At 43.1% G+C, this 12,335-nt stretch overlaps 1 protein-coding gene across 3 annotated transcripts in view; it reads left to right on the plus strand.

The window, feature by feature from the left end:
• DDHD1 (DDHD domain containing 1) overlaps positions 1-12,335 on the plus strand; it is a 69,830-nt gene that overhangs the window by 53,278 nt on the left and 4,217 nt on the right. For 2 of the 3 annotated variants that reach the window (XM_076345736.1, XM_076345737.1), the window contains 4 exons: positions 2,674-2,936; positions 5,096-5,171; positions 10,194-10,343; positions 11,694-11,946. In XM_076345736.1, the coding sequence (XP_076201851.1) occupies positions 2,674-2,936; positions 5,096-5,171; positions 10,194-10,343; positions 11,694-11,946 (742 nt within the window). The remainder of the gene's footprint in view (positions 1-2,673; positions 2,937-5,095; positions 5,172-10,193; positions 10,344-11,693; positions 11,947-12,335) is intronic. The other variant, XM_076345738.1, reaches the window with a different exon arrangement.

The following is a 12,335-nucleotide window of genomic DNA, read 5'->3' on the forward strand; positions in this document are numbered from 1 at the left end:
GTTTAGAAACAATCTCGATCAGATGATGTAGTTGAATTAAATGCTTGGACTCTGGTCTGCAAACTTCCAAATATGCAGCTATTTGGAACTCCATGCACAGTTTCTTAGTTGCTGTCCATGTTTTTGCCTAACTTCTCAGTAACAGCATGTTTGTAAGGAGCAGGACAGTTAAAAACAGGGTTGAACTCTGTGTCCAACCGGGACTTTCCACGAATATTCTGTCTTACGCCCCCAGATTGCAAGAGAACAAGACCTTTGTAATGAAATGCCATGATGCCAGAAGATTACCCGCTCTGTGCCTATGGGCTGTGGGGGAGACTGACATAATATCATTCTTCCTGGAAGATATCTGCTTTTCCAGGGAAAGAGGCTGTGCAGGAATAGAGTACAGGAGAATAGGGTACAGGGCTGTTGAGCAAGTTGGGCAGGACATTGGGAGCGGTAGCTCTTATGCAACAAGAAACCAAGGGAAGCAGTTGAGTTGTTGTGCATCTTACTTTTCCCACCAGAGGAAAAATTTGGGGACACTGAGATATATTAATGCAGCTTATTTAGGATATTTTTTTAAAATAAGATGGCATTACTCATCTCCCTGCTGTACTGACAGGGATGCTGGAAGCTGTGATGAGTCCAGCACTAGTTTGCTTGGCATTTTTTACGCTGCCGACTGTGAAACCTGAAGCCAGCGCTCCATCCAGAGTGTCTGCTGTACGGCTGGGGGTCCCGGGCTCCCTGCTGAGGTCCCCGATGGCAGGACGATGTATGTTGGCTCCCTTGGAGGGTACCACGGCAGCCAGCCACGCAAACTGCTGGATGTCAGCGTTCCCTCGTTTCACTGAGCTCCTGGCAGGAATCCCAAAGCACTTTGATTTCAGCAGATCTCTGCTATTTTGTTCTGGGTTTTGATCAAAACCTTTTTAAATGGAGAAAATGCCAGCCAGCCAGAGCTAGTCCTGATTTCTATTTTCAGCTCCAACTCTTGCTAAAACCTCTGCCTGTTCATGTGTGAAAGTAATGCCCAACGTCTGTATAGAGCCAAACGCAAGAATAGGCAGCGTCACAGTCAAAAATACTTGAAAATAGGTATTACGATACTTATTTCTCCAAGCTGTTGCAAGGCTTTGTTAATCATTTCACCGTGCTTTAGGCATAGGGTTTGATGTGTGGATTCTCGCTCAGTAAAATGTGTATCAAACACTGACAGTCCTAGTGCCATTCATATTTATATTCAGTAATGATTCAGGCTCTTGAAAAATCATGTTCAAATTACATGTTCTGTGGCTTCAATTTCCTGTCGCTAACAAGGGAATGATTTGCAATTTCTTGTTTGTCCTCCTCTACGCCGTAGCCTGGAAGCATTGCTTCAGTTCCCATGCTGAGTTTCACAAGCAAAGCTGCCTTTTTTGTTATCGTCTAGTTCCTAAATCTCATGGCTTTCAACGTTTCTCTCTAAAAAATACTTTCTGTGAATCTGAACGTTTTTACGCATGTGTACCCTAGTGTAGGATTTGAAGCAGATAAGCCTCTCAGAGACTCAATTAACATAGGACCAATACATATTTGTTGCAGTAGTACTATAGGATTAGCCTATGATGTTTGAAAACCATGTCGCATTCCTGTTTTTCCCCCAAAAACCCTCCTGGAAACCTGTAACCAGAAAACTGTTTTTCTCCGCATTGTTTATATCGAATGTTCAAATTCTGGCTCTGCCTGTCTCATTTGTGCTTTTTCTCCTCCCAGATCTTCCTTTTGCCTGAGATGAGGCTTTTTATTCTTTAGCAGCACCATTTCATTCTGATTCCTTTGGAAGAAATTACAGTAGGTGCGGTATGGTGGGAGGGGAAGTAGGACAGAAAAGCCGCATCTCCTCGTAGCCAAGCAGTGGGCAGAACAATGAAAGACTTGATGAGTTCAAGTACGCTTTATGAAGATCCAAAAGCAATTTGAGGATGTTTTTCCAGAGCCCATTTAGGCTGGCGCTGTAGTATCTGAGCACATCCGTTTTAGTGGATTTATCTTCCCAGTCCCCCGCAATAAGGTAGGAATGCTGTCGCTCACTTTGGTAAATGGAGAAGAGAGAGTATGACCTGTCTAGGGTTATGTGCCAAGCTTGCGTGAGAGATGTGAGTTGATTCTAGATCACGGGTGGCCCAGGCTCCTTCCAGCCTCCTTAGGTTAAAAAAGGAGCTGAGCCTCTGACACAGGAGAAACATGCAGTGTTGTGAAAAGGTGGAGAAATTGGGGGAGAAACAAGCAACAAGGGAAGTATTAATAGTCGCTGTTGTGCTGATGGATCGCTAGTGAAAACCAAGTACAGAGGATGCTGTAAAGTACTTTTAAGCACAGCTGTCATTTGTTTAAGGGTTTATTTCAATTTAAGGCTTTGGAGGGTGTAGTGTAGCAGTTGTAGGGTCACCACGTGTCCTTTGTGTGGTGGTTGCTGCTGGGTCTGGAGGGGAGAGATGGACCGCTGGAGTCAGTGACGGTCAACCAAACTGTTGCTGCTGACCGTAAGATTTTGCTCATTTTCCCAGCCTAGGTAAACAGACCATCGTGCTCGACCTAGATGCATGCTCGAGAAGCTGGTCAGTGTAGTACATGAACATACGTGAACGTGAACAGGAGTGATAAAATGTTGATATTAAACTTTCTTTCCTTACCTTCTTGAAACAGCTGGTCAAAGGGCTGCAGCAGGAGCTGAACCGGCTGTACACGCTTTTCTGCTCCCGGAATCCAGAGTTTGAGGAGAAAGGAGGGAAAGTCTCGATTGTGTCCCACTCGCTGGGCTGCGTCATCACCTACGACATCATGACTGGCTGGAACCCGGTCAGGCTTTACGAACAGTTGCTGCAGAAGGAGGAGGAGGAGCTCGAAGACCGTTGGATGAGCTATGAGGAGCAACGTTTACTTGAAGAACTTTACATAACTAAACAACGGTAATGCATCCACTTCTGATTGTTAAAGGAGAAAACCACATCCCTAGATGACGCCCCTTGAGTGTTTCCAGAACCCACCATGGCTGTTATCTTTGTTGTTCTGCTGGTGATGAATGGCAGTGGTAAATGCTAAACCCAGGACTGAGCGGGCACAGGGAGCTGGCACTGCTAATAGGAGCTCTGAATCCACATCCTACGGGCTGTACCAGAAGCAGGCAACTAGCTACTGCTCACTGACCAAATGCACTGGCAGCAGATCATAGCCAGGAAGAAAGGAGAAGGTCAGGCCATTAGCCCTCCGGATACCTGAGGAGAAACACAACAAAGTAGCTTGCAGGTGGGCAGTGAGCTGTAACACTGAGCAGAACCTGAGCAGTGAAATTCCGAAGTTTCTAGAGGAAAATGAGACATTTTCTCCTAGGCTCAGCTTGGAAATTGAGCTCCACCAGCTGTGGATACAGATGTTGTAATTGATGTGATTGGGTTTATGGGGCTACTACTCTGCTGCGGATCATTTACTAGCTTCTTCCCGCTGCCGTCTAGAAATGTTCATGCTGTTGGGAGTGTGAAGCAGCACTGCCCACTGTGACAAACAGGATCTCGGTTCCAGCGCCTTGCAAGTGTTGGTAGGGATTCTCAGTGTTAGGGGGACCTTGCAGATCATCGTGATGTCTCCACAGTGTTAAGGTGACTTCCCTGTTCTAACCTGGATATTGAGGTGCTACGAGACACCCGTGGATAGAGAATCTAATAATAGTAGCTTGAGCTTCAATCTTTGCAGTGGGAGGTGAGGATAAATCGTGATCACAGTTCTTTTTAGTTCCTTCCTGAAACCTATCTTGGTATTGGTGGTGCTTTGGAAGCATTAATATAACATCAGATCTCCTGCAGTGCTTGAAATCAGTATGTGTGTAATTAGGGATCGGTAGAGGACATCTCTGTCACCTGCAGGGCTGGATAAAGTGCAGTCTTTCCGAGAGAAGGGAAGTAAGAAACCTAATGAAGTTGTCCAGTGGTAAGATGACCCTTCAGGCATATCACTAGCATATGATCAGGGCAAAATTACCATTTTCACACTCACACTCCAGCTCCTTAGGCATCCTCTGAAGTGCTTCAGGTTGCGTCCACAGTAATCCAAGTATCGTTTGACAGTGGCACTTCTGTATAGCTAGAGTGGCTCTCCACTTCGTGAGCCACCTTAGTGCAATTCAGCCTGAAATAATAGAAAATATACCGCTGATGTCCTATAACTTCTGGATTTCTAGTGTTTTAAGGATGGCAAACACATAGTGGATTTATGGAAATGCTTATGTCTGACTAGGGTGTGTCGTAGCATGTATAAATATTCTACATTGTAGAATAACATACATACAGCATGTGAGGTTGTGTATCGGAACCCTTCGACAACGCTTCACAACAGTCAACTATTTTGCATGCCTTCTTTTTTAAGACTGAATCACGCGCATTAAAGCATCCCAACTTTTTTGAAAGTACTGCTCTTTGGGAAGTTTCAGCTCCAGACTTGTTTCTTTCTAACCAGGATGGCGGTGGTGACGCTTAGCGTATTTGTTTCCATAATGCTTTTGTGGAACTGGAGGAGATGGTGTTTTCCTGCTCTAGTGCTGGGGCTGGACAGTTTTACTAGTCCATATCAGGTGCTTTATATTGTAGCTGCTTTTTTTAATTCAGGCTAACTAGAAGAACAGGTGAACAACCTTTTTTAATGATAGTTGAAAGGGTGGGACACTGTCCTCCAGATATTCTACCACAATACAGAACTCCATGATGCTTGGGCCGTGGAGTTTCCTGTGGCTTTGTTTTTAAAAAAAAAAAAAACAAAACAAAACAGGTGATTTGGTTGCTAAAACACCAAGGAAACAGGAGGTGAGTCACCTACTCCTAAGGAAGGAGGGTGGGCAGATGCTTGGGGTGGTGAACAAGGAAACCGTCATGTCTTGATTGATTCCTTCTGTGGTCAGAGAAACAGGATTTCACGTACATTGATTCTTAATCAGTGGGACTGCGTCCAAGAAATACTGACGCCATCGCTCTCTCTTCCCAGCAGACAAAACTGTTGGACCCCACAGGAATGCCTGTTTGGATCAGAGAGGTTAAGGCTACGTTTTTTATTGGATCTCAGAAAGATCTCTATTTTCTAGGTTGAGAGAGATAGAAGAGAGGTTACATGGGTTAAAGGCATCCACCGTATCAAAACCACCTGTCTTAAAATTTAAGGTATGTATGTTCAAGAGGTTTTTACTGAACGTTCTACTTGCTGTAAAAATACACCAGCAATATGAGTTATTCTACGTACTTTTTTTCTCCATGTCCCTAGACATGATGTTGGTAGAATAATTTTAACGTATTGGTTGTAGTGTGTGTACGTGTGTGTAAACATGTTACTGTATTCATATATTACTATTTATTACAAATATATATGTTTATCTGTGAATATATAAGCCTGGATATAGATTGTTAATATATTACACACACGCATACAACTATGTGGGAAGGTAAAAGCCGTTTGGCAAATTATATTAATCGTGTATCTTAAACAATTTCACTTCTACTTCGTTGGCTAATCCATTTTCCTTGGGGACTAGACTACTTCTAACATGTCACATCTCTGAGCAAATCTGATTGAATGTCCTCCAGCAGTGGATTTTCCTTCCAAATTACACCGGTTTGACAGTTAGCACAAGTTACTTTTAGTCTCATGAAATAGATTGCTCGCTAATCAGCTGTATAAATTGCTACTATTTCATATCATTGGGAAAAGGCATTTTCTAGCTTCTTGGTGGGATGTGCAACACTTTCTAGTTGCTCAACTGTATCCTGCAATATTAAACCATAAATACATGACATGATAGATGAGAAGAAAATAGATTATTATTTCTTAACTTGCCATTTTTCTTTCCTTCTGAGTCAGAAGCGCTCCTAGAAGCCAAGGTCAATCTTGAGCCATAAAAAAGAGGAAACTAACCATAATTTGATTTGTCATAGCCTTCTCCTTTTCATCACTGCTTAAAAGCATGTTTCGTGCTATTATCTCTACCATCAAGGAAGCTGGAGTCAGGCTGATGGTCCTCCAGCTCTGTGAAAGATTATTCTTCACTCAGTTGTGTTTAAACTGAAGATTTTTTGAACAGATGCTTTTTAGAGGGAGCAGGAAAGGAAGGGAAAAGAAAGGGGGAAGAAAAGAGGACTGTATCAATCCAAATTACTGCTAGGTAATTTTCCATTGCAGTACATCCTTTTTCTTACCCTTACCGAAAGGAAGATGTTTGTTTCTGTGAAGTTTTACACTAGTGACTCCCATTGCTTGAGTACCATGCCTGAGACGGAGCTCCAGGGGAAGAGAGAGGCTTTCCACGAACGTGATGGCAAAGTGCTGCTGCCAAGGGAGGATTTCCACAGGATGTCATTGAAAGATGGTTGCTCATCAGCAAGCCGGTCCAGCTTACTGAGGGTGACTATCTTGTTGAAAGAGCACTAACTGCTTTGTAGCAGTGAGTTCTAACTACCTACCAGCACCTTGGCTCTTCGTGGCAGGCCAGAGCTCTGGTTTGATCATGAGCTGCTATTAACTACAAGCGCTTGATCCACAAATTACTTTGGTCTGTGCGACACAGGGGACTGGAGTCTTTGGTCACTGATCTCCTTAGGCTGTATTACACGACGAAATGGGCACGTACAGCTGTAATGAAAAAGGCTAGCCACTGTCGATGTGTTGCCTCTTTTATGGACTGAAACAAATTAAGCTTCCCAGGATGAGAGAAAGTCACTAGTCCTACGTTAAGCAGAATTAAGCTTGCTTGATGTTGAGCAAGGCAAGTGTAAGAATAAATACAGCAGCTAACTTGGCCGGTATTTAATATTAGAGGAAATGATCCGTGTTTAACTGACCCTTTGGGGAGGAAAAAAAACCTTGAAGGTATGGAGTGTCTTGTACTCTAATAACGTATTGGACAAGCCATCAGAATGAGAACTTGAGGGTGAGGTATCTTTATGGCGCGCTCTCCTCTACTACTCCTCAGATGGCACAACTGAATAAACTGCTAAATCATTAGGACCTGCGTGGGTTAAAAGCAAAGCACCATTGTCAATGTAAAGCTTAGAATCGCAGCCTTCTCCCCACCAGCTAAGAGGAATCGGAGCTAAAGGCTAAAGGGGCTGAAGAACATGAAAACACGGGGAATGGTGCAAGACCTACCCCTTTATGACTCTGTGGTGCATGAAAATAGCCGTGTTGTAGGATGATTTTCAATCGCAGTAGGGAAGAGGAGGGCAGGACACACCTCAGTTGCTCCCTAGTACTGAGATGGAAACTCATTTAAATCTGGACTTGTCGATGTGCTGGCCCAAAGTGCTTCAGGATTCCTTAGCACTTCTCGTTCACCCAGGGTTACAGAAACCCTTCTGGAAGAAGCTCCAGCTTGTACTTGACCTTGTGATTTCTATGTAGCATCATCAGTGATGTCAATGTTGATAACTAGCACAAATTATTTATAAGATACTAGTGATTTACCACATGTACAAGAATTATGAGAGCTTAATGGGATGCTGACGTGCAGCCTTATCTGAGAGGAGGAAGCCTTTAAACTGAACGCAAAAACACGCCGCAGTAGTTCAACACACAACCGCCCAGTTAAATTCCCCATGTAATACGGGTATAAGTCTCTGTTCCCTTTGTCTGCTAAGGCTGCAGAACGTTCCTGGGTGCAGGAACAAGTGGAGGCTGCTGCAGAGGTCTGTATTTCCTCACTCTGGGAAGATGTTTGGGAGCCTCCAGCCTGAAAGGCAGCACAGAAACACAAATTGTAATCGCCTTCCGTGTCTTCTGTTTCAACATCACCGCTAAACGCATTCATTTGTCCCACACGCTTCCCTAAGCACAAAAGAGCTGCGCTGCCTCACTTCTGTTGGCTCATTCAGCTTTTTTTCTTTTTAATTCTGAAAATACTGTAGTCTTAAGTTGAATGGATGACTATTTGGCTCAGCTTCTGCTTAAAATACAAATAAATTTGTTAAGTCTTCCGTTTATGAATCATACCCAGGAGAAAAGTGCTATCCTGAAAGGTCATGTTCTTAAACATTTCTTCTCTGTTGCTAAACATTTACAGGAGTACATGTGAAGTGCCTCACTCCTGCTTCTAGGAGAAACCAAAATTAATAAATGTTTTCTAGAAAGGTTTTAGTCCCCTGTTCCCAGTAGGTTTCATGGCACGGCAGTCTTCAGCCACTTTGCAACAGCGCTGAGAGTCTAATGGCTGCAATTTAAAGGACTTTATTTTTGGAAGATTTTTAGTGTTCACTGCTTTGGTATTGGTCTGGTGCCACCCGTTAAGGTACCCACCAATTGGTACTTTGTCTTTTAAAGCATTTCCAGAGCTGGAAGACCATGTTGAAATGCTTGCGCTTGTAAGAAGCGCAAAGCGGAAAAACAGGGCCCTCCAAGAAGAAAGCATCTGTCTGTGGATGCTGTCAATCCTGTGTTTATCAATAGAAACAATGGAACAAAAGCCACGCACCGTGTAACCACTGAAACTATTTACCTTCTGAGATTTTTGCCTAGTCTGTAGTGGCCTAAGGTGAATTCATGAAAACATCTTTTAAGCATCTGCTAGCCAGTGTAAGCTGGCAGTCACTTTCCAATTTCTTTCTAAAGCAGAAAGACTGTAATTGTGTGCTCCAGGCGCTCGATACAGGAATATCAGATGGACAGGGTTAAAGGTTACTTATTCAGTTTAAAGGATTGCACTGTGACTATCTGTTTCTATTGTATTTGAAGATGAGAAAGCTTTTTGTCCAAACTGCAAAAACGTAAGGGTCTCTGTAAAGCTTGATTATAAGAAAGGAGAGCAGCTTTGCGCTAGGCTAGAGTAACAGCGTAGATGACAGAGCAGCGCTTTGCAGCGTATGACATTGAGTAGCTTTGCTGGAGACCTAGGTGGTGTTTTTTTTTCCTCCATTGAATTGGGACTTGCGCGTTCTTTTGGAAGGAAGAGGTGGGGTACCAGTGCCAAGTCAGCGGAGGAGGAATGTTTCGTGCAGTGCTGGAATCTGATAGATGAAACGGACCATTATTTCTACACCCTCGCTCCACGCGCTGACATAGAGCGAAGGCACATGGGAATCCAAGCATCCTCCACGTGCACTTAGCAAGAATGCAGCAATTTCTCTTGCTGGTTAAGTAGCAGCGCACTAGGGGTTGCTCAGTTGCAGCGCCCTGCAAGCTGGGCACTCCTATTGGGAAAGTTGCAGTGAAGGTCTGATAACGGTAAAATTAATTTTTCTTATAAGAAAATATTCTAAAGGTTAAAAAGTAATTTTGACTTACGAAAATACTTTTGACTACAGAGTTTTACATTTGGTGTTTCTAGGAGACGATCTCTGAGGATTGGTAATGGGATACGAAACCATTCACCTCTAGGTCACTGTTGAATCCCGGCCCAGGTTGGTAGTGACCAAAAGTCGTTACCACTGATGCATGTTCAGTGACCTTTGTCAGATGGGTTAGCAGTTGCGGTTCAGGTTTACTCGACTGCCTCGCAGTGTTAGAGGCAGTCCTTTTAGAGCAAAGTCACGGTAGAGCTTTGGACGGCGTGAGAGTAGCCCGCAGAGTCGCTCAGTGTGCTGTACCTGTCCTGGGTAGCGGTTCCTAATGTGTGACGTGGTGGCACTTTTGGCAAGCAACATTCTGTTCTCTTAACACTAGGTGTTTTTAAGAGGTTGTACGTAACACCAGCCTGTATGTGTGTGCGACTACTGTAAGTATCCTCTAGGTTGTCTTTAATACTCAGTGTAGCTTGCGTTTCTACTTCATCAATGGGTATGTGTAGCAAAACAAATCGTGGAGTACTTGGTTAGGGTAAGATTAAGGAGCTGTGGTAAGCTTTGGGAAGTTTCATGAGAAATCAGACTTCGATCTTGTGAAACTCATCACATTTCCTTAGGGTCTTCCAAGTTCTTCTCGCTCCAGCCTTTCCAGTGTCGGTAGACCTCTTTCAGTTCAAGTATCTGACCTGTTTCTCAGTTTTCCAACTATGTAGCACCACAACGTGTAACTCTCTTCTCACAGCAAAGGGAAATGGGAAACTTAACCTTTCATGTTATAGTATGTATGTTATAGTGGTCTTCCCCGTTTTGACTTACTAATACTGTACGAGTCCCTCAGTTGAAACTGAGAAATCAAACCTGGCCATGTTAGAAAGCATTGTTTCCGTCCTTATTAACGTGGATGAAATCTCTCCTTAGGTTGAGAATTTCTTCTGTATGGGATCTCCATTAGCAGTGTTTTTGGCATTGCGTGGCATCCGTCCGGGAAACAGCGGTAGTCAAGATCATATTCTGCCCAGAACAATTTGTAACCGCTTACTAAATATTTTTCATCCAACAGATCCAGTGGTGAGTTTTAATTGCAGTTGCAAGCTTTTACCTTGACTATTTTTAAGCATCAGCTGTGTGATAATGTGTGATCTTCAAAGCGTGTGAATCATCGCAAGTATGTTCCAGCACAGGACTGTTTGTTGATGATTATTGCACAATGTCTTGGTTTTTGTAACTGTAGAATAACAGTTTCTACAAATAGTTGCCTAAATACCATGTACTTTGCTTCTCTTTTTGTATTAATAAGCATAAGAGTCGAGATTACTCTGCTTTTTTTTTGTTTTTGCAAAGACATAAGAAATAATCCTTCTCAGCCAAGTTCCAGCTTGTGTTTAACTTGCTGACGTCCATTAAACATCATCTGCCCAAAGATACTACTGCTGTTAAAACAGGCTCCGCAAGCAGTTTACAAGACACTGTAGGAAAACAAAGCCACTGGTTTTTTTTCCCAAGGGGTCCAGAGTAACAGATTGTTAGAGAGTGGGACAGTGCCTGGGAGGGCGGTTTTGGTATAGCTTTGCCCTGTCCTTATACTCTTCCGTAGGCAGCCAGTGTTCGCTGTTATCAAAGGCGAGATGCTGGACCTTTGATCTGCATCACCTTGGCAACTTCTCTGAAGCAAGCTGGGTTTGGGATTCCATGCTTACTGTAGAATAGTAATTTGGGGATACTTTTGTGTTTAAACTCCACCTGACTCTGAGTATATTCAATCCAAACATGCTGGTTCTGCTCATCTCAAGATCGTGTTCAGCTCCAGCTACTCCAAAACCAGATTTTTTCCTGGGACATCTAGGACGATTGCTCGGGCTGCAGTCTGTGGCCCCACTCTAAAAACAGTAACTTTACTTAGTTTTAAGATAAAGAAGTGCCGAATGCTTTTCTACATCTAAGTAAACAAAGAAAAATAAAGTATCGATAGAAAATGATTTTTTTTTTTTAATAAGCACACCAATTCATGGTTTGCACAGGGATCAAAGAAGAGTCATCAAACAAAATGTTTACCCAGCCAGTTCCTCCCTCTCTGTTGTGTTGTGCAGAATCAGTTTAACTGTATATAAAGTTTGCTCTGTCGATTCGTAACAACGAACATCTGTTAACGGTAACTTGTGTGTTCGTAACAACGTGTAGTAGAAGTGTTGCAGAGAAACGTGCAAATGTGAGTGCACGAGCAACTAGGCAGCTAATATATCTTCCAGGCTGTGAAAATAAAAGTGACCTGGAACGTAACACCACCATTCTGTCACTTTCTAGGCTTCACTCGTTGCAGATATTTTGGATTTGAGGTTGGAGAGGACTCCGTATGGGAAGGGAATGTGATTTTTTTCAGTCTCGACAGTCAGGATTTTCTTTTCTGAATTACTCTTGCAGGCCTATAGGTTAGAACCTTTAATTCTGAAACACTACAGCAACATTTCGCCTGTCCAGATCCACTGGTACAACACTGCAAACCCTCTACCTTATGAGCATATGAAGCCAAGTTTTCTCAACCCAACGAAAGAACCTACCTCAGTTACTGATAGCGAAAGTGTTTCAACTGTACCGAGCCCAACTACTTCACCAGTCATGGTTCGACGCCACTACGGGGAGTCTATAACAAACATAGGCAAAGCGAGTATATTAGGTAATTGTTCTTTATGTCCTTTTTTTTTTTTTTTTAAATATATAGGACCTTCTTGTAGAGCTTCGCTGTTTGAGGTACGGCCCTGAGCAAGCTGTTCCTGGCTGTCTCAGTTTGTTCTGTGTAGGTGTATGGCTCGTTTTAATCCCGACTGACATTTGCTTTGAAGAAAAGACAGTTGGAGTCAAGGCTTGCAGGGAGAGGATGTGGGTCAGGGAGTTTATGCTATTGCTGCCTTATTGTTGTCTGCCTTCTTGAAGTAACATCGTGGTGATTTAATAGTTTCCACTCTACTTCATGGAAAAAAAAAAAAATAAAGCTTGTTTTGTGACTACATTTTCTGGTATTGGCAAATAGGAGAAAAATCACTCTATGTAAGCTGTTACAGTTCC

This window comes from Aptenodytes patagonicus, chromosome 7, assembly GCF_965638725.1.
Source record: "Aptenodytes patagonicus chromosome 7, bAptPat1.pri.cur, whole genome shotgun sequence".
NCBI lineage: Eukaryota > Metazoa > Chordata > Aves > Sphenisciformes > Spheniscidae > Aptenodytes > Aptenodytes patagonicus.